The sequence below is a fragment of the Diaphorina citri genome, unplaced genomic scaffold, assembly GCF_000475195.1.
Source record: "Diaphorina citri unplaced genomic scaffold, Diaci psyllid genome assembly version 1.1 scaffold2575, whole genome shotgun sequence".
NCBI classification, from domain to species: Eukaryota; Metazoa; Arthropoda; class Insecta; order Hemiptera; family Psyllidae; genus Diaphorina; species Diaphorina citri.
The window spans coordinates 9,954-33,618 of NW_007379994.1; the positions used below are offsets into that span (position 1 = coordinate 9,954).

The 23,665-nt window shown below is 38.3% G+C and overlaps 1 protein-coding gene across 1 annotated transcript; it reads right to left on the reverse strand.

The window, feature by feature from the left end:
* Positions 1–4: 4 nt before the first annotated feature.
* Positions 5–22,746, reverse strand: LOC113471523 (cadherin-related tumor suppressor-like; the record flags this gene model as incomplete). Its single annotated transcript, XM_026830753.1, has 6 exons — positions 22,440–22,746; positions 21,856–22,272; positions 19,972–20,190; positions 19,178–19,505; positions 872–1,052; positions 5–71 (listed from the first exon to the last, which is right to left on the reverse strand). Coding segments are annotated over exons 1-6 (1,266 nt in total), but the record flags the coding sequence as incomplete, so codon positions are not given.
* Between the last annotated feature and the right edge of the window lie 919 nt (positions 22,747–23,665).

The window sequence follows — 23,665 nt, forward strand, 5'->3', positions numbered from 1 at the left end:
AAGAGGTTGTGACTAAGCCGGTGTCTGAGTCCACATGGAAACGATCAATGTTTTCACCAAGCAAGCTGTATCTGAAATGGAAAGTAAAAGTTGACTATTAGACAAGAATCCTAACTTCTTGCAAATGATGAGCTATGAAGAGAGAGGAGTAACAATACAACTCTAGCATTGTCTGTAGGTATTTTCACCAAGCAAGCTGTATCTGAAATGGAAAGTAAAAGTGGACTATTAGACAAGAATCCTAACTTCTTGCAAATGATGAGCTATGAAGAGAGAGGAGTAACAATACAACTCTAGCATTGTCTGTAGGTAAGAGTAAATGGATATTGAGGACAAGTTAGATGCACATTCGTACATCAGCAGAAAAACATGAAGAAGTATGAAACAAAACAATATATACAATTATTATTAAATTTAGAATGTAGGAAGTAAGTAGGTTGGCTCTTTTTCAGTACCAGCTTGTTTACTTACTTTCTGAGTCCGTGAGATAGGAATAGTCTCGGTTCGAAAGAATTGGCAGGAGTCTCTAATGGTTCAAAGCAAAAGCTCTACCTTACCTATGTATTTGCTGTCGAAATCAAGAGAGAAGAAAATCCATTTCAAACTTACCTGATCTTAGCATTGAGTCCATCATCCTCGAAAGAATTGGCAGGAGTCCCTAATGGTTCAAAGCAAAAGCTCTTACCTTACCTATGTATTTGCTGTCGAAATCAAGAGAGAAGAAAATCCATTTCAAACTTACCTGATCTTAGCATTGAGTCCATCATCCTGGAAAGAATTGGCAGGAGTCCCTAATGGTTCAAAGCAAAAGCTCTTACCTTACCTATTTGCTGTCGAAATCAAGAGAGAAGAAAATCCATTTCAAACTTACCTGATCTTAGCATTGAGTCCATCATCCTTATCACTAGCATTGAGCTGTATAACCGAACTCCCAGCTGGTAGATTTTCACTGACAGAGGCAGAATAGGACTGGCGCTCAAATTCCGGACTGTGGTCGTTGACATCTTGAACCAGAATGCGCACAATTCCCGTCCCTGATAGTGGTGGGTTTCCTGTAACACAAAGTAAAGAGGAGTTTCGGATTAACTACCTATTTAAGTAAGTAACCGGCGACATTGCGGTTCGAATTCCAGGGGCGACATGAAGAAAGAAGAAAGGGCATTTTTTTAAAGTAAGATTAAGTTCAAACAAATGAATTCCAGAGTAATTAAGTGCTGGGAGGAGCACGAACATCAAGAGTTCGAGGCACCGCCCGGCCTATATTAACACGAAACAGAGTTTTGAGGTCATATCCACTGCAAAAATAGGTTTTTCAAAAGTTTGATTTCATCAACGTGGCCGCAATTTTAGTAGATCGCTCAGGTAGGGATGTAAGTAACCGGTTCTGAGCTTTGTGTAGTCACGTGTTCTTATTGTCAACCATACAAATGGGTGTCTGTACCTGTAGATATCTGGGTAAGATCGCTTCATCAAGAAACATATACACACAAGAAAATTGCGCACTGAAGTGTTATGAGATCTGCATGTTTTACAAGACAGAACTCCCGCAAGATCGAATGACAAATCTGGCTTGTGTTGAGATGTGCTCTTTTCTATTCCTTAAACCTGCGCCCTATTTCTCCATATCTTCATCTAAGAGTGCAATAGTCCTCCATACTGGACTCCGCACACAGGAATATCGTCAGAAAAGACCTCCACTGCAATATAATGTAATCTTCATATATGTTAGGACTCCCCCTTCTTGTTACCCTCTATGGTACTGGAAAGCTTTTTCCACTCTCTGCAGTTTTCATACACAGGAATATCGTCAGAAAAGACCTCCACTGCAATATAAATAATGTAATCTTCATATATGTTAGGACTCCCCCTTCTTGTTACCCTCTATGGTACTGGAAAGCTTTTTCCACTCTCTGCAGTTTTCAAAGTAAATCATTCCTCCATACTCTTGTAACCCGGATTTACTCTGAAAACTTGAACGCAGAGTAGGTAGGTAGCTTTAGTATGGAGAGTATTGCAGAGTATATAGGAATATGTTCTGGTCCCCACGAGCCACCACACATATTGAATTACAAAAGCTACAATGTAAATGTTCATATAAATACATAATATTTATGTACAATTGTACATAAATATAACATTATATAGGTAAATGGTGTGGCCATCACACGACTTTCTATGATCTGGATTCCTTTGCGAGGGAGGTAGGTTAACCAGGTGTTTCGGGATGGTTTTCCCAAAACGGGGAAAGGTTGCCGGTCTCGCCTATAGCTGACTTTCGGCAACTTCTAATCCTTATCTAGGTCGAAGAAATAAGAAGAACGTAGGTATTTGATTTAAATAATGTTTGATATGATTAAAACGGCAACTTCTAATCCCTATCTAGGTCGAAGAAATAAGAAGAACGTAGGTATTTGATTTAAATAATGTTTGATATGATAAAAATAATATAATGACTTCTTTACTTCCCTACACTTCTGGGACAACTGATTTGAGCCTTCGACCTCTGGTTCGGTTCAGCAGTTCAAATACTCACGTGAGTATTGAAACGATATTGAATATAATTAGTTTGATATGATAAAAATAATATAATGACTTCTTTGCTTTCCTACACTTCTGGGACAACTGATTTGAGCCTTCGACCTCTGGTTCGGTTCAGCAGTTCAAATACTCACGTGAGTATTGAAACGATATTATTCCATTTTACACTTAGTGTTGAGGCTATTCTTTTAAGGAAGGATGTATATAATTAGTTTGGTATGATAAAAATAATATAATGACTTCTTTACTTTCCTACACTTCTGGGACAACTGATTTGAGCCTTCGACCTCTGGTTCGGTTCAGCAGTTCAAATATCTACTCACGTGAGTATTGAAACGATATTTGGTTGGCCGAAATTTGGATACCTAATTTTAATTGGTTGAATATTTTTGCTGATCGGGCTAAAGAATAACCCGAGAACTAAGGACAATAACCCGCGGATTTGATACAATTTTTGTTTAGAAATTAACCGAATTTCTGGGAACCGATGGGGAAAGCTGCATTGACAAAATTTAACAAAGTAACTATTATTAGGGGATCAGAACTGCTGAATATTTGCTTTACAAAACAGGGGCGAAGTCTCAAATCGTAACACAGGTTACACAGGAGTAAACCTCCGTCATCTGACAACAAATTCCAAAACTTTCTCATTAGCTACGGGGTATCGTTTATGGAAAGTGATAGATAACAGAAAGTAAAATCTGATGTTAAGAAACTTTGGTAAGGACGACGTATTACTTCTCTTGTTTCACACTCCCCAAAAAGGAATGTCGGTAAAGTCTTTCTTTGGACATTAGGTCTGGTATTTCCAGAAGCAAATTTTAAGAAAGGTTAAAAGCTTTTGGATCCATCACCTTCTTCTTGGACAGATTGTTGGAGTTGGATGGGATGAATTTGAAGGTATGTGAGAATTTTTAAAACCTGTACCTCTACCTATGTCCTATGTATGACAAATACGAGGATCCATCACCTTCTTCTTGGACAGGTTGTTGGAGTTGGATGGGATGAATTTGAAGGTATGTGAGAATTTTTAAAACCTGTACCTCTACCTATGTCCTATGTATGACAAATACGTATGTAATATGTACCATGGTACCTATATGTAAGTACCAAACTAGTTGACCGAACGATTAGGTACTTCCATGACTACTGAATTACCTACATTCTTGCAAGCAGAGAGGCGTGAACGTTTACCCAAGAGAGCTAAGCAAATACAAAGTCTCTAGCTTCTTCATTTTGAATGGAATCTTGGAATGATGATTGTCGTTATTTAAAAAGAACACACCACGTTACAATGTTAAACACACCAAGCCAGCATACGAGAGAAACTGAATTTGAAATGTAAACTGGCTTCTGATTGGTCCAGCAAGAAATGTTTCCATGTTGGATATGCGAATTTGGTTGGTACATAGGTAGGTAAGATAGATTTGTTTGATAATACCATAAATATTAATATTCTAAATATTTATGCAAATACATATGAAACAGACATCATGCAAGCTCACACTGGCAGGCAAACTAAGGAGCTTTCTAGTAAAGCAAGCAATATCCCGAGACCATGGGTTTACCTAGCACTAGCACCACACCTCGAAGCTACATGGCTCCTTACACACGAGGATCTGCATATTTAGGCTCTAGAAACCTCAAAACGTGTTTTGGCATTAAAAACTGACCATCGAAATTTTGACCCGATTACATTACTTTCCTTCCTATAGGAGAGCTACATTGGGAAAAGAGTTGAGAGAATGGAAGTGAGGGGGAGAAGAGGGCAAGGGAGACCATAGGCGGTTCTTGCCTAAATTTTTGGGGGGGCTTGATTTTGAAGGTACACCTTCAAAATTTTGATTTAGCTTTGCAAGGGAGAGTGAAGAAAAGGTAAACAGATTGTGTGAATGAAGACATGAGGTAAACAATAGGGCTGCCTGGAAGAGACTGACAAGAAACACCAACCCTATATAAGCAGGAAAAGGCTAGGAAGAAGAACTGGAGTGAGAAAGAAAAAGTCAAACGTACAAATTGTATTTCAAAGATACGTGATGATCAAGAATTCAAAGTTTAATAATGGCAGAAAATGACTTTTACCATATCTCTAACCGTTTAGTCGGTATAGCTGAAAACCGCCAAAAACGGTCGAAATCCGTCCAAAAGCGGTCAAAATACCGCCAAGCGCAGCACCTATCCAACTAGACGTTTTCTGTTGCATCCTTGTCATATTTGTGAACTAAATACCAAAATTCAAGTCTTTAGCTCATACCGTTCCCGAGAAATTGTTAAACTAGACCGAAAACCGCCAAAAAGCGGTAAAATGCCGCCAACCAATGCACCGATCTTAACCAAAAGCTTCGTGTCTCATCCTTGTCACATTTGACAGCTACATACCAAATTTCAAGTCGCTAGCTCTTACCGTTCTCGAGATTGCTCTTGTTACCGATGAATCATTAAAGTTAAGTAATGTTGGTTTTGATGGTTGGTATCGTGGAATAGTGGTTGCGTTCACGTATCTACCTAATTACTTAATATTCTAAATATTTATGCAAATACATATGAAACAGACATCATGCAAGCTCACACTGGCAGGCAAACTAAGGAGCTTTCTAGTGTGTTACACAGGAGTAAACCTCCGTCATCTGACAACGAATTCCAAAACTTTCTCATTAGCTACGGGGTATCGTTTATGGAAAAAGATAGATAACAGAAAGTAAAATCTGATGTTAAGAAACTTTGGTAAGGACCGCGATACAAAGCAGTTTCTTCTGCTATATATGCGAGAAGTATGTCATTTAATTATTATTACCTATTAGAGTTTACATAAAACGCTGTGTGAAGACGTGGTTGTTAGGGTTAACTAGAAAGGATTTGATGGTTTGATCTTCTTCATTTTTTGTATATGCGAGAAGTATGTCATTTAATTATTATTATTAGAGTTTACATAAAACGCTGTGTGAAGACGTGGTTGTTAGGGTTAACTAGAAAGGATTTGATGGTTTGATCTTCTTCATTTTTTTTTTTTGCTTTATTTAAAATGGCAGGATTCTCAAAATTGAGCTCTTCCACCCGACCATTCCTGACCAATAAGAATGCAGATCAAAATGGGACATCCTTCTCCAATATGGGATAGGTAAACACATTTCCATGATTGCCTTGGGTGGTTATTTTTCCCGTGGTCTTCAGGTGCAAAATGAACTCCTACCAACATACTGGATACCCCAGATCAAAATGGGACATCCTTCTCCAATATAGGATAGGTAAACACATTTCCATGATTGCATTGGGTGGTTATTTTTCCCGTGGTCTTCAGGTGCAAAATGAACTCCTACCAACATACTGGATACCCTGGCATGCTCAGGACCTAGTCCTTTTCATTATTATTATTATTATTTTTTTTCATTTATAAAGTAGATTGTATAGAAATTTGTTGTGAATCGTTCCTCTCCTTAGCAGTTTTTTTTAAACTAAAATACAGGTCCTCATGGTCCCCGCCATAAAAATCGGAATGCAGCTACAGCGACACAATTATGAGATAATCGTCCTAATTTGAATTTTACTGATTTTTGGTAGTAAAATTTAAAAATTTGTTGGTTGTTTCACATTCTAGAGATGGGGATTCACACGTCAGGTTTATATCAGTCCATTACTTTTAAGACTGCGTAAAGGGACTTTTCAGTCTAAATTTGTTGTGAATCGTTCCTCTCCTTAGCAGTTTTTTTAAACTAAAATACAGGTCCTCATGGTCCCCGCCATAAAAATCGGAATGCAGCTACAGCTACACAATTATGAGATAATCGTCCTAATTTGAATTTTACTGATTTTTGGTAGTAAAATTTAAAAATTTGTTGATTGTTTCACATTCTAGAGATGGGGATTCACACGTCAGGTTTATATCAGTCCATTACTTTTAAGACTGCGTAAAGGGACTTTTCAGTCTCATTCTGGCCGTTATAAACAGGGTATATTCTATTCTATTCTACATCTGCGGCACCCTGCACCCTGTACATAGAAACATAGTAGAGAAGATGCAAGTTTAATATAATGTTGCCACCCTGTACATAGAAACATATGTAGTTGAAGATATAAACAGGGTATATTCTATTCTATTCTACATCTGCGGCACCCTGTACATAGAAACATAGTAGAGAAGATGCAAGTTTAATATAATGTTGCCACCCTGTACATAGAAACATATGTAGTTGAAGATTCAAGTTTTAATGTAATAATTATAAACATCATAATGTTTTGCACCAAGTGTCCACCGTACACCTAGGTATGGCGCCACCCTATAGAATTTATTATCCACCACGCTGCCGTGAAGATTCTTATCTCTTCTTGGCTGCTAGGAAGTCATCCATCTTGCATGCTGAAGATAACTCATCCCGAGATAATCACAAAACAAATACTCGTACTATACCTACTAGGCATGAGGAATTCTTACATCTTGCTTGTATTGCACCTCGATCACTAGGGGGGGTCCGAAGTACACCCTTCGAGTCTGTGAGAACACCAAAGTCCAAACTGTTTACTGAATTACTTCAGAAAGTTGTTTTCAGAAGGACATGTGGACAAGTGGACATGTCCTCATAAAATGACCTACTTAAATTTTGAGAAAGCTAATCTTGTCTTGGAGAACTTCTCCTGCACTTGCACAATTTTTAACTCGTTTCGAGTAAGCAAAGGATTTTCGCAATTACTCTCGCTAGATTTTCACAATTTTTTGAGACATATCAAATATTGAAGAGGTGCTATTGCAAACAATTTAGAAAGTGAATTTACAATTTACAAACTGGGGAAAAGGATCAATATCTTGAGACTTTTTTTGATGAAAAAAATCTCTGAAAACTCGTTATAAATAGGTACTTGAGTACTTCTCTGAGTTTACTAGCGACCATTTCTCTCTATTTTAATAACTAAGTATCTCCTTTGTATTGTCATTTAGTCTAGCAAAACATACTTGAGACATATCAAATATTGAAGAGGTGCTATTGCAAACAATTTAGAAAGTGAATTTACAATTTACAAACTGGGGAAAAGGATCAATAATCTAATTTATTGTAAAATATCAGGTAGGTACAACACACCCACACATAAAACAATGTACGCTCTCGCGTTCTCACTCGCGAGTTCACACTCACACATCATACGTATAAGAAGTTACCCTGCTATAATTTACCTCTCAGAAGATTCTCTTTCGGTATATATTTTCGAATTTGGTTGCCCGTTAGAATGATTTATAGCACTCTATAAGATGAAATAAATCTTTCAGTTCTACTCACAAGTTATAGACTATAATGTAGAAGGCCACCAAAAACTTTTTAAGCGTTTGTGACCAATTTTTTTTTTTCTCTGAATTTCAGTATTGCCTAGGAACTGAAGTCTGTAAAATTACTATTAAATCTCTGTCTCTCTTTGGGATTATTGGTGGTTGCCCGTTAGAATGATTTATAGCACTCTATAAGATGAAATAAATCTTTCAGTTCTACTCACAAGTTATAGACTATAATGTAGAAGGCCACCAAAAACTTTTTAAGCGTTTGTGACCAATTTTTTTTTTCTCTGAATTTCAGTATTGCCTAGGAACTGAAGTCTGTAAAATTACTATTAAATCTCTGTCTCTCTTTGGGATTATTGGAATAAATTACTTCGGAAGAGTCTAAACTTTGTTAGAGATAAGGTTATCAAAGATGTATTTTCGAGAAACTCTTCAGTTAAACAAAACCGAAGTAGTGGATACCCACAGAAGAATGGACACAAGTTTCAAACATCTGGAAAACAAAGTTGGGTAAAGAGTAATGAAGAAAGAAACCTCAAGTGCAAATTTGGTAAAAGTTGGGTGGTAAAAGTTGTCATATTAACCTCTTGGAAGTGCAAGAAGAGGGAGAAAGAACATAATAGTCTTCTTAAATAATGGATAAAGAAATAATTTGGGTGGTAAAAGTTGTCATATTAACCTCTTGGAAGTGCAAGAAGAGGGAGAAAGAACATAATAGTCTTCTTAAATAATGGATAAAGAAGGTCATGCATGCGAGAATTGTGAGAAAGAAGAAGCACACAACCCCAACACTTGAGTCTCTTTCTCCCAGATAATGAGAAGGTGGGCTTTATTTACGAGCGAGAAAAGAGCCCGTGTTAATTTTGTCAAAAAAATTAAAATTTACGAGATTAATTTCAAGTGTAACGTGGACTTGCTGTTCTCAGACTTGTAATCCATTAGGAAATTTATGAATGGGAAGAAGTGAGCGGACGGACGAAAGAAACACCAAAAACCAAATCCGAGAGATGACTCCACTCAGACCTGTGACTCCTTCATGCCAGGTTTGTGAGAGTTCACGAAGAACCGGACAAAAGATCAAGGCATAACAACGCTCACTTGGCATCATCATGAAAGAAACTGTGAAATGTGGAAGAAACAACTGGCGTTGTGGAGCGGACAAAAGATCAAGGCATAACAACGCTCACTTGGCATCATCATGAAAGAAACTGTGAAATGTGGAAGAAACAACTGGCGTTGTGGAGTAAAAGGTTTGGCCAAAAAATAACACATCGCATAATAATATGACCTCCTATATCGTATTAATACCTAATAAATATTCTTCCTAAGATTCGTAAGATGACATGCTTCACAGCTCTCTTCTAAAAATTTAGGCGGCGGCACTCTTATCTAGTTTTTCAGTTTCAGAGCTTCCAGCCTAAGCTTCTCTTGTTTCACACTCCCCAAAAAGGAATGTCGGTAAAGTCTTTCTTTGGACATTAGGTCTGGTATTTCCAGAAGCAAATTTTAACTGGATACCTAATTTTAATTGGTTGAATATTTTTGCTGATCGGGCTAAAGAATAACCCGAGAACTAAAGACAATAACCCGCGGATTTGATACAATTTTTGTTTAGAAATTAACCGAATTTCTGGGAACATAACGATGGGGAAAGCTGCATTGACAAAATTTAACAAAGTACCTATTATTAGGGGATCAGAACTGCTGAATATTTGCTTTACAAAACAGGGGCGAAGTCTCAAATCTTAACACAGGTTACACAGGAGTAAACCTCCGTCATCTAAATTCCATAACTTTCTCATTAGCTACGGGGTATCGTTTATGGAAAGTGATAGATAACAGAAAGTAAAATCTGATGTTAAGAAACTTTGGTAAGGACCGCGATACAAAGCAGTTTCTTCTGCTATATATATGCGAGAAGTATGTCATTTAATTATTATTATTAGAGTTTACATAAAACGCTGTGTGAAGACGTGGTTGTTGCATAGGCGGTTCTTGCCTAAATTTTTGGGGGGGCTTGATTTTGAAGGTACACCTTCAAAATTTTGATTTAGCTTTATGTAAAAAAGCTTTCTAGTGAATTTCCTTACGTTTCTCATGTATTGTATGCCATGCCAATGAGTTAGGCCTGGGCACAAGTTTATTGAACATAACAGACAATATACAACACCCTGTAGGTACATACAAGATATAATAAATCATTGTATAAAAGTAATATGGAAATTGCTGCAAAAATAAAATCATATGCACAGATAGAGGTACAAATAAAGATAAATATATAAAACGCTAAATTGCAAGAAGCTCCCTGTAGTTCACCTTATCAGAGGAGGGACTGGTGTGTGACAAAGAATAGGCAGCATCTGATTTTTTCATTGAGAAAACAGCCTAGGAGAGACTGGTAGACTGGAATGGAAAATAAGTTAAAAATGCAATGTATTGGCAAAATTCTCAACACCAAAGAGTAGTGTCTGAACCCCGGGAGGGGGGATGGTGGTACCATAATGTCACACAGTTTATGTGGCCACTGGCCATAGCATACCACACACTATGGTAGCCAAATGCTCTGCTTCCATGCTGCTATTAGACACTCAGGCTAATTATTATCATACTTTGTCTCGTTCTGGTGGATAATTTATTATGTAAATAAAATTCCTTAGCGTTGTCACGAGAGGGCTTTTAACTTGGGAGCATTACAGTCCTACAGACCAATGTCTGTCTGTAGGACTGTAGGAAACCAAGCCATGGATTCGACACGTACAGTAAAATGTGTAGAGATATTGTCTGGCAGTTTAATCAATATAATTATTCCATTCCATTGAATGGGCAATTTGCCACATCCACCAACTGTACTGAAACCCTGTTTCCCAACCATTTCCAATATATGACCATTTTAGTGGGAGCGCGAAGCTCGACCATAAGATGCGCTTAAAACCCTCACCCCGGGGTATGACGAACCTTAACCCCGTGACGCCCTTACAACAAATACCTGCGAGTACATTAGGTTCAATGAAAATCATGAGATACGTTAAAGTTGCTCTCTCTCTCGCTAATAGTTTTTGATCAATGTAAAAGCCTTCACCCTCCTGGACCACTTACGAGTAATATAGAAAGGTTGCAGGAGAAGGAAAAGATTCTTTCAACAAATACCTGCGAGTACATTAGGTTCAATGAAAATCATGAGATACGTTAAAGTTGCTCTCTCTCTCGCTAATAGTTTTTGATCAAAATATTCCGTCGGAATTCGTCATTGAAAATCCACATTTTCCTTGTCCAATCTAGAGACAATATCTTGGTGCCCAAAGTCGTTCTAAAAAAAGTTGGTAACATAATGTGAAGGAATGCGACTTCTGGTCACATTGTATGAGAAGTACTTTGGCTTCAATGAATAAAATTTGACCACAATGGTCTCTTTAAGCTTTGGAAGTTCTGGCTGTATCTACATACATAGCTGGAGAGGTTTTTTGGTATTAAGTAATTGTTAATTCAAGATATATAATCATTGGGTGGTAATTAAAAATCCTAATGTGTTTTAGAAATCTCTCCTCTCCCTCTTATTTATTTTGTAAGGTAGTTTCTGTTCAGGACATATGTAATGGGGATACAACTGAACTTGATTCGGTTTTAGTTCTTCGCAAGATATATAATCATTGGGTGGTAATTAAAAATCCTAATGTGTTTTAGAAATCTCTCTTCTCCCTCTTATTTATTTTGTAAGGTAGTTTCTGTTCAGGACATATGTAATGGGGATACAACTGAACTTGATTCGGTTTTAGTTCTTCACAAAGTTTTCTCTCTCTACAGTCTCTAATATTTTCCAGATCTTACTAGAATATCTCACAACACTTTAAATCACATTATGGTCGATCGAAATTGACAGAAAAAGAAAGTAAAGAACAATATTTATTTTTAACCAATTCTTTACAATAATTAATAATTATTATTCCAATAATATTATTATATACTACGAGTAAGTAATTTTTTAGTAGTTGTTAGTAGTTTTTCGTTGGTTTAATTTTGAGGAAGTAAGTTTCTTCTTTTTTTCTTTTTATATAATATAAAAAATGCAGTCAGAAAGAGATATAGAAAGAAATCACATCTCGCAGTGGTAGTCGTTCTCTTTCTCTATCTCTCACATGACAGGAATCTCTAATTACGATTAAACAAAGAAGGAGAACTAAAAAGAGAACAGAAAGAGAGAGAGCATGACAATAATATCCCTTTTATTGCCTGAGCATAGAATAAATATTTTGGATCTCTGCTTTGATGGGAACCAAAGAAAAATATGCTGTTTATTAAGATCAAGCTTTTTGTACTTAAAAGGGGTTAAAAAACGAAGACTCACGGACTTTTTCACTTTGTCTTCTACGCCTTCTAGATCCTGTAATAAAGACAGTTTTCACCGTTAAAAGGGGTTAAAAAACGAAGACTCACGGACTTTTTCACTTTGTCTTCTACGCCTTCGAGATCCTGTAATAAAGACAGTTTTCACCTCAGAATTGGAATTTAACAGATTTAGGAATCCACCATCCATTCAATTTTTTACCCAATCGTATATGCTCCATATTTAATTCGAATGATTGAACGAAGTTAATTTCAAGTTTCATCTCGACGTAAACCCTTATAATCCAAAGAGTTAATAAATTGAGCTTGTAATGACATGCCAACAGAGTTCTTCAGAAAACAGAGTCTTTTTCTAAGGATATTGACCGACTGACCATCCTGAGACTGACCGCGGTAACCAAAAGGGCAGACATAAAAAAAGCAACAACAAGTTAGAAATGGTTTAATTTTTTTATTAGCCAGTTTGTTTTTATGTTTATTATGTCTTTAGAAGAAGAAATTATCTCTTGATTTGTCTTGGCTGGCACTTAGACGCAGAGAGCCCTGGCAGTTCCAGAACCCTAACAAAAAGATGGAGATTCCAAGCTGAATGTTTACCGAGGAACCTATGACAGTGTTAGTACTAGAGCTCACATAGAGGGTTAAACTTTACTGAGACTCAAATAGAGGGTTAACTCCAGGTTTTTCAAAGTTGGGTACCTACGATTCAACACAATAAAATTGCGTGTTTGACTTATACCTTGAAATATTATTTGTTCAGGAACCTATGACAGTGTTAGTACTAGAGCTCACATAGAGGGTTAAACTTAACAGGTACTGAGACTCAAATAGAGGGTTAAGTTAACTCCGGGTTTTTCAAAGTTGGGTACCTACGATTCAACACAATAAAATTGCGTGTTTGACTTGTACCTTGAAATATTATTTGTTGCCTCCAAAGGTATTTACGCCTAAAAGGGGAAGAGAGTTAAGTAAATACATCAAAACAGAAATTTGGAGGTTTTTCAAAGTTGGGTACCTACGATTCAACACAATAAAATTGCGTGTTTGACTTATACCTTGAAATATTATTTGTTGCCTCCAAAGGTATTTACGCCTAAAAGGGGAAGAGAGTTAAGTAAATACATCAAAACAGAAATTTGGGTAAGAGTTTCCAAAATTTAATGTTTCGTCTAGACACAACGATTTTTTTTTTTTCTTCTGGTGGATAGAATTTGTGAAATGCAATTAATCGCATTAGCATATCACCTTACCCAATGTATTAACATATCAAACCAAAGTTTCGTCTAGACACAACGATTTTTTTTTTCTTCTGGTGGATAGAATTTGTGAAATGCAATTAATCGCATTAGCATATCACCTTACCCAATGTATTAACATATCAAACTTTGTGAAGTGAGCATAATTTTACTCCAATTCGGATAGCATGATAAATAAGGATCAGGACTTTGAAGATTCCACGGAATCGGAAAACAGTGGTGTAACACAGAAGGAACAGTGGAAACATTAGTTGGTATTTCCTTGAGCCTTTTTTTGATTAAAAAATATCTCTGAAAACTCGTTATAAATAGGTACTTGACTACTTCTCTGAGTTTACTAGCGACCATTTCTCTCTATTTTAATAACTAAGTATCTCCTTTGTATTGTCATTTAGTCTAGCAAAACATACACTAGGCAATATTTAAACGAGGGATGAAATTTCGACAATGGTCAGAAACGAAATTTAATCAAAACAGACGATGCGCGATGTGAGGATTGTCTGGGCATACTACACATCAGGCAATATCTTATTCTGTAGTCCCGCGTGATCTAAGCTCTCCCCAGACCTCTCATCCTTTAAATCTCTGCATTCTGCATCAATAGTAGGTAGTAATTTTGATAATATATACAAAACCCAAACTTCACCTCGGGCACAAGTCAGAGTCAGATCCGAACAGCTTTGGGCTGCTCCGATTTTCAGATCTTCAGTTTAGTGTTCGATTTAATTTCATAGATTACACATGAGAGATATTCTTGACAGCCTCTAATAATGACAAAGTGTGCAGAATTATGGCGGCATGAGAGCTGCAATCTGATTGGCTGATGACGGACAAAAGAGGACTAACCAGAGGAGAGTCCAGAGTATGAAGTCGATAACGATGTAACATCTCAGTAGAACGGTTTGGTTGGTCGGAAAAACCGACCTGAATGGCCTAAATTAATGTGATGTATTGTGATTTGATGCCAAACTACCCATACTGAGGGACACTTGTGTGTCTTGTCTTGTGGATTAGTTGGCATTTTCTTTTAGTACAATTTCCTTATTTGGTTGGTCGGAAAAACGGACCTGAATGACCTAAATTAATGTGATGTATTTCGATTTGATGCCAAACTACCCATACTGAGGGACACTTGTGTGTCTTGTCTTGTGGATTAGTTGGCATTTTCTTTTAATACAATTTCCTTATTTTCCTGTGATGTTCTGAGAGGAAGGAAATTTTCTCACTGGTCAGGACTAGTCAGGAGGACGAAACATCCGTACCTGAGCCATCCAAAAGAATTTTGAAGAAGAGTAGGAGACGAGAAACGAGAGAGAAAGAAAGAGAGAGGGAGAAAGCTAGCTGCACATTTACACAAAAAGTTATGATTATAAATCGGCAAACACATTCTACAAATACAGAAAATACCTACAGGGTGGATGTTAACTTTAGGACAAATGCCTAAATAAGAATATAGTACCTATGTGACATAATTGAAAATCTTAAAATGGTTACTTTTCATCCTGATTCAAAATGGCGTCGCTACAAAAACGTGCCTACGTTGACCATAAGTCCTCCTGGGGTCCTGGATAAAATGTGCATTGATCTCGGAACCAATATTGCAAAAGCGTACCACATCACCCCGTATGTGGTATAAATAGAAGTACATAATAATTTGGGGTTTATTCAAGTTTATTGCAAGTCCCAGTAATCACTAATCATTGCAAGCAAGCAATATCCCGAGACCATGGGTTTACCTAGCACTAGCACCACACCTCGAAGCTACATGGCTCCTTACACACGAGGATCTGCACAAGCAATATCCCGAGACCATGGGTTTACCTAGCACTAGCACCACACCTCGAAGCTACATGGCTCCTTACACACGAGGATCTGCAGAAACTTACAGGTCGTTTTGGTTTTCATCGTGTTAAATCGAAGAAGATGCGGAAGTTGCAAGAAATTAGCCTAGCTACGAGAAGCCTGCATTATTCCAGCTGTAGACAAAAGTTCTAAACTATTCTAAAGGAAGAGAGGAAGACAGAATGTACCATGTCTAGCTACGAGAAGCCTGCATTATTCCAGCTGTAGACAAAAGTTCTAAACTATTCTAAAGGAAGAGAGGAAGACAGAATGTACCATGTTTATCCTGATGGAATAACACTGATCATTATAACATGGGTGTTTTTGGAGACGTCCATCGACAGTATTGTAGACCTTAACTATCCCATCACCCTGTTAAAGCTAAATTCCGCGTATGGACAGGTATTTTGAAAGGTAGAAGAATTCTGTTATGGAATCCACCACAACCAAGAAGAGTACGATCTAATACGTAAGGGAACATTAAAAGTACTTCAATAAAGTCGACCAACTTCAGTGGTGCAGTGGTTAACGCGTTGGATTTTGGACATACGTAAGGGAACATTAAAAGTACTTCAATAAAGTCGACCAACTTCAGTGGTGCAGTGGTTAACGCGTTGGATTTTGGATCTGGAGGTTGGTGGTACGAGTCCAAGCCAAGTCATGAAATTTATCTAGGTCTAATAATTGAGGAACGATATTTGTGACAAGCATTTAAGTATGTTTAACAATTTAACACTGTTGAAAATTTCTCCTTCCTTTACTTGAATAACTTCCTCGTAGAAAGTTTCATGGTAAGTTCAAGGCCTGGGCCAGGATAAAACTCGTCTGATTAGATTTATTTTAGTCCGTGCAAGTTGCTCAAGCACCTCGTGTGCGTGCAACCCGTCCCCGAGACTTGCCTCCATTGAATAATTGCACTTTATTGAACTTGCTGCACATTGTACTTGTCAAGGCATCTCATTTGATTGCTGCACGCGATCCAAATGCACCGTGGTACTTCGGCCATAATATGGACAATATTGTGGTACTCTCCAGTCATGGCTGTACCCAGTGTTCTATTCCCCTAACTACATACATATTAACTACACCGGCCATAATATGGACAATATTGTGGTACTCTCCAGTCATGGCTGTACCCAGTGTTCTATTCCCTTAACTACATACATATTAACTACACATACAGAGAAGAATGATGGAAATACATTCCTTCTTCGCGGATCTTGAATATGTTCGACAGTTATTGAAATCTTTTTACGTATTTTATGAGCAGATTACGGATCCTTTGTACGGGGAAAGGGGGGAAGAGGAGGTTGTATCCATAAATAGGAATACTTATGGGATATGGCAGGCATGTCAAACTCAAAATGTATAGAGGGCCATTTTTGATATTTGTTGAACATTGGCGGGCCGCAGGTATTTGGGATATGGGTATCATTTTCCTATGAAAAAGACGATTTTATAACGAACCAAAATCAATCTAGGTGCTGAAAATTGGAGCATATAATTTTGTGAACAAAAGTAAAACATGATAACCAAAGAGCGAAAACTTACTTCGAGTAACTTGGGATATTTCTTTAATGAGAAGTTACCCCCAAGATTGGATTAAAAATTGCCTGTTTTGATCAAATCAGTGTGTGGGAGTGTGGGTGACCCTATTGCCCATCGCAATCTCAAGCGCTAAACCATAAGTACCGCGCTAAAGATGTTCACTCAAGTAAATTCTCGGGAGAAATTTGCAGATAACAAAATACCCCCAAGATTGGATTAAAAATTGCCTGTTTTGATCAAATCAGTGTGTGGGAGTGTGGGTGACCCTATTGGCCATCGCAATCTCAAGCGCTAAACCATAAGTACCGCGCTAAAGATGTTCACTCAAGTAAATTCTCGGGAGAAATTTGCAGATAACAAAAGCTTTACAATGGGGGAGACTGCAAGGAGGGTACTGTTAGCTTGAGATTACGAGCAAAGAACCCGAGCTCGACTGATTTTTCAGGAAATTTAGTATCACTATTAATATTTCACTTGGATCGATCTTTCTACACATAGCACATTGCTTTATCCATATTATCAAATTAATTAACAAACCCTTTACTAGGATATTTTTCAAACAGATGAAAATATTTTCGCCCAATGGAATCATCTTCGTTTGTTTGTGCGAAAATCTCAAGTTTCCGATGGTCTCCAAATATACTCAATTAGAAAGTACACTATTCCGACGTTGCAAGGGTGGTATACTCCAACATCCAACAAGTTAAGTCCTAGGAATTTCTAACTCCACGTTTTCCGAACTTGACTTCCTAGTCCCATGCTCAGGGGAAGCACCGCCAAAGAAGAATAGCGAGTGCTAATAAATTGTTTAATTGAAATCTTATGTCGTTCTCTTCTCTCTCTCCCTCTCTCGCTCTCTCTCATCGGTTTTTATCTCATAGTTTATGTTCTGGAGTTTGCGATGTGTATTTTTTTCTTTCTTTTTTGCAGCAAATATAGTTAGAGCAAAAAAGCATAACAAGGGCTTGGGAGAGAGACTTTGGTTGAACCCAAAATTCCAGAAAAATACAGCATATGGATTTAATTTAGGAGAGCTTGAAAAGGGATTTCTAAATACTTTAAGAACGACTATGCAAGTATGCATAGAAGCCACAGAGTGGACAGGAAAAGCAGAGATATAGAATGTTTCAAAAATTCAATGAATCAAATATTGAGGTCGCATTTGCTGATATGCGAATAGAATAGAACATTGACGTATACATTTTTTTATCTCTGTGAGCCCAAAAAGTCCCTTTGGCACAGAAGTCCAAACAAATTTCATACCAGAAGTGCTTGAACTGGGTTCATTGAATTGGCAAGGTAACTCAATGGATTGGTACACTGGGGCGACTCAGGCAACTTCAAGTTTGGTACCCGCTGAGAAGCATCACAGAGTTTGAGGTAGATAAGGTGATTTCTTGGCGAAGGTGCCCTCTATTCTTGAGTCCAGAGTCACGACTCCAGTTCTCCACTATCTTGAGAACAATAAATAAACATCGTCGTGTGGTCGTGGTGTTTTGATTTGTAATAGAAAAAGCTTGGGAGAGAGACTTTGGTTGAACCCAAAATTCCAGAAATATGAGAAAAATACAGCATATGGATTTCATTTAGGAGAGCTTGAAAAGGGATTTCTAAATACTTTTAGAACGACTATGCAAGTAGGGATTTCTAAAATTTCATACCAGAAGTGCTTGAACTGGGTTCATTGAATTGGCAAGGTAAGTCAATGGATAGGTACACTGGGGCGACTCAGGCAAATTCAAGTTTGGTACCCGCTGGGAAGCATCACAGAGTTTGAGGTAGATAAGGTGATTTCTTGGCGAAGGTGCCCTCTATTCTTGAGTTCAGAGTCACGACTCCAGTTCTCCACTATCTTGAGAACAATAAATAAACATCGTCGTGTGGTCGTGGTGTTTTGATTTGTAATAGAAAATCCTCACAGAAGGAAAAATGCCGGCAACCCCAGGATGAGCGATGAGTATCGCGAGGTTTTATTATGTGTCATGTTCTCCATGTCAATTAGTTCACAATCTTGTTTCACAACCGAGAAGGACCTCTAACAAGACCATGAGAATATTATTACAAAACGTTGTCTGTAAAATGAGAGAAAAGGACGTTTCAAATTTTAAAAAAGTTCTCCTGCAATACACAGGAGACCCTTGTCTTCAGAGATAGTCACGTCATGGTTGGACTTCTAACGAGATTATGAGAACATTATTAAAAAAAAAAAGTTCTCCTGCAATACACAGGAGACCCTTGTCTTCAGAGGTAGTCACGTCATGGTTGGACTTCTAACGAGATTATGAGAACATTATTATAACACTTTGTCTGTAAAATGAGAGAAAAGGATGTTCTACATCAAATTATTAAAAAGCAAGAAACTAGCCAAACAAGAAGTGTTGTGACTTACCAGAATCCATGGCTTGCAGAGTAAGCAGATATTCCGCCTGCTTCTCCCGGTCCAAACTCTTGAGCAGATAAATATCTCCAGTGGTGGAATTGACGCGAAACAAATCCCCAGTGCCGCCCTGAGTCTGACTATTTCCGCTGGACGCACCACTGTCCTTGAGAAAGTAGCGTACCAGACCGTTGAAGGGTAGAGAGTCAGCGTCGTGTGCTTGTACGGTCATGATACGGAAGGAAGGCCCGGGGAGGGTGTTTTCATTGACGAGGGCCAAGTAGGGGGAATGCAGGAACACGGGGTAGTTGTCGTTGATGTCCGAGACGAGAATGGAAACCTAGTTCAAACAGAGGAGACAAAAATTTAGTCTCTTGCTGTAAACATTATGTTATTGTATCATGTTGTTAAACCCATAAAATACACGAGACCTTGTTTAGACTGCTGGGGTAAAGGGGCTTTATGGTCTCATTCGAGCAGGATAAACAAGGTATATTCTATTCTATGTTAAGGTCTAAAATAGATAGTAGGTAGGACGTCGTCGCGTTGAATCCAATCCTTGACGTTTGTGCAAATCTCGTGCTTCGCATGGTTTTCTGGACGGGTGGCAAAACACGTCAAAACTAGACAAACAAGAGCTGCTGGCTTTCTCCAGCTCCACTTGACTTGGGTGAGGTTCATGTGGGAAGGTAGATTTGTATAAGCTTAACCCATCCTTTGGGGTATTTCCCCCTACACCTAAGCCCCAGAGTGGGCTTATTGTGTACGGAGTTAAGCTATGTGGGAAGGTAACATGCAATACATACCGTAGCCGTGTCGAAGCGAATCCTTTCCTCGGTATCTCCACCACAGTCTTCCGCTTGAATCGTGAGAGAATACTGGGCCTTGCGTTCATAGTTGAGATTCTTGGCAATCCGCAGCAGACCATTGTCCTCAGAGATGGTCAGATCGTGGTTGTCATCGCCTGAAATGATTGTGTATCTGACACGACCATTGATACCGTCATCGAGATCTGTAGCTGACACCTGGAAATGAAACAAGTGAAGAAGACAAGGGGGTTGAGTGGAAATGTTGAGATAAGACCAAGGTTGATTCTATTTCCTTAGCTTAGGTAATCCTTATACGTATACATGGATCACGGAGGTCAAGGATCATGGTATCTGGAGGAGTGTTATGGAGGCCCAACCCAAGCTGTAGCTTCTATTGGCAAGTAAGTAAGGTAATCTATGTAAGCAAGTGGACACTGATTTTATTATCCTCATATCTGTTAGAAGTTATAAGGGTGTCGGGGAGGGTTTGAAGTCGATTTTACTGAAAAAAAGAAGGTCAAAGGATCCAAGACTCTCAAGAGGTTTGCATTGGACGCAATTCAGATAATCATACACAAGTTGCAAGGTTTGTTGTACGGGATTATGTAAGAAGAACCCAGTGTACCCGGCACTTTTTGATTAGCAGTCAACTCTGTTCACCTCATAGCGCATACCCTTGGGTTGGAATCACGTAGGAGATAGAGAAAGATGAGAGGGGAGAAACTACTATGAACTCTGGAGGTTAACATTATTACAATTTGTTTAGTCGGGCTGCCAGAGAAAGAAAAACAAGTTCTCTCAGTCTGTCAGAAATCTGTCACATTATTAATAAATGCAAATATTAAAATGAAGAACTTTAATAAAACATCACAATGTCGGCTCATGAAGAAACAAACTCTAAAGCAGCTTAACCATGTCGATCGACATGGTTAAGCTTGGTTGGTCCATATCGTCCGAAAAACGTCCACGCTATAAATTGTTCTTTTCACCGAAATCCTTTGATTTTACTTATGTACAATTGTAAATATTGATTCCAGTCGATTTCGAAAAGTCCATCGACAGTATTGTAGACCTTAACTATCCCATCACCCTGTTAAAGCTAAATTCCGCGTATGGACAGGTATTTTGAAAGGTAGAAGAATTCTGTTATGGAATCCACCACAACCAAGAAGAGTACGATCTACATTGAATTACTCAAGGGTAGGAATTAATTACGCGACTTTGCGAACTTTGCTGTTAAGACCCAGGCCTTGGAGTATGTACTAATAGGACAAGTTATATCTACCTACAAATACTGTAACTAGTTCTTACAAAAAAATCTAATTGATTGCAAAACGGTTTTAGACGCACGAGCCGTGTCTATCAAATGGTAAATACCTACATGCATATTAGAGATTTTCATTTTAATTCTTGCTTCACTTTTGACAGAAATGAAATTAAGTTCGGCATAATCAGACAACATATTGAATATAAAATAGAAGAAAACAATCCGGGACTAAGCTTTAAAGTAACACATGTGGTTAGTCCTCAATATCAATGCCAAGTTTAATTTTAGGCACCCATAATAGCCATTAGTTCAAAATACCAATGCTCGTGTTAGTATGTTAGACATGCTGCGATGGAAGTTGAAATGACCTGAGTAAAATCTGTCGCTCCAAAGAGCTCCCTCAGGATTGTAGCTTAATCTATCTTAATCTTTTCCACTAAAAGAAAGGATACATTGGCAATAAACTTGGCTGCTAAAATTTTCTTCAAAGAAAAAGGGAAAGCAAGATTGGCAAAAGATAAAAAAGTCGCCCTAAAACAGTTGTTTTCTGTTACAAAAGAATTGCTCATATTATCATTTCCTCAAGACAATTGAAAAGTATGAAAAGTTCTTACCTGTAAAACGGTGGCTCCCACACTTATATTTTCAGGTACGGAAGCTGAGTAAGATTTCGAGTCGAAAATCGGATTGTTGTCATTCTCATCCAAGAGACGAATGAAGAATTTAGTCCGGGATGATTTCGACGGTTCTCCACGGTCTTTGGCCTTGATTTCCAGCGTGTAGTTGGATTTGATTTCACGATCCAGTTTCTGTGCGACCCGGAGTAATCCATCCACAGGGCCAAGAGAGAAAGGTGTTGCCTCGGAGTTGATAATGGAATATTCAACGTAGGAGTTTTGGCCTTCATCCCTGTCGATAGCTTTGAGGGCAGCTACAACAGTGTTGAGGGGGGAATTTTCAGGGATGGTGGTTTCATTGGCGGTGATGAATTCGGGAGCATTATCATTTACATCTCGAATAACGATGGATACCTGTAAAATAGAAGTAATCCATCTATGTATAAATAAAATTTCACTTTTGTCGGTACATTACTTTAGAATCGTGAAAATTTTACCCTCACTCGGAAAAGAAGTAAGGGTAACATCTCCCTTACTCGTTTTCGGTCAGGAACCAAAAATATGTCGGAAAATTTCCTTACCTGCGTGGTAGATGACAGACGCTTCTGGGGAGGTTTGGCCATATCGGTTGCCATGACAACCAAGTTGTAAGAAGACTTGGTCTCCCGGTCCAAGTGCTTGAGGTTACTCAGAGTGCCATTGCTGGGGTTGATGGTGAAAATCTCCTCGTCATCCCCAGACACGATTGAGTATTCCAGACGACCATTGTCACCTGCAACAGAAAGGGAAGAGAAGGGGAATACAACTCAGTGAACTCAGTATGTATAAAAGAAATACGAACAAGGTATAAGAGATACACTCACAGAGCTAGAAGGATTTCAAAACTGTTTTTTTTTTTTTTTTTTTTCCGGGGAAGTTCCACAGATAAATAACCCTTGACTTTTCTTTCATTTACGTATGGGCCATTGGGCCTACTTGTCATGTAAAAGAAAATTGAGGAGCAATATTCTGTTGGCGTAATAGTACTTTCAAGTCTTAAGCTGACGGTCTAAACTAGTCTAAACAAATAGAAGTACGTTGAAAACTACGGTAAGTGAACTTTTCAGTCGTTTCCAGGAGGATAAATTTCTTCTTCTTCCTCGCCTTTTCCCGTATTCAGATGGGGTCGACTTTTTTCGCCAGCTTCTCAATCAGCCCTAGGGTGATTGCTATTGGGCTGACATTTGGTTTTGGCTACAAAAATTTTACGATATTTACGATAAGAGGAGGATAAATTAATAAGGCATATTCTATCTTATGGATAATCCAGCATCCTCCTGTGCCCTATGTCAATGTTATAAATATGTACTCGTACCGGACAGGCTAGGCTACACACCAGGTTGTTGTACGGTCTGATACAAATGAGACTGGGAGGACTTGTTACCTAGATGACATTCACAATAGCTACACGGGAGATTGACAATCGTACAGAGCGTGGGTTCCGGGTTCGAATACCAGCGCATAATAAATGTAACAAGTAAGCCCATACAGGGTTGAAAATGTTGCTGCAAAGCACTTGTTGAAAAACATACAGGTACCCTACAGGGATCAAAAATTTGAGTGACTGATCTAACAGCATTGTTTGGTTAGAAACTTCTGTCAGGTTCATTGACACAACGAGTGGTAGGCACACGAACGTCAAGTAGTAGTTTCAGAGTGAATTCCACGAAAATTTCAGGACCAATCAGAACAGCCGAAACCTTATACGTCCGTTATCGATCAGTACGTACCGGTCAGCCTCAGACGAATTACACAATAGGGTACCCTC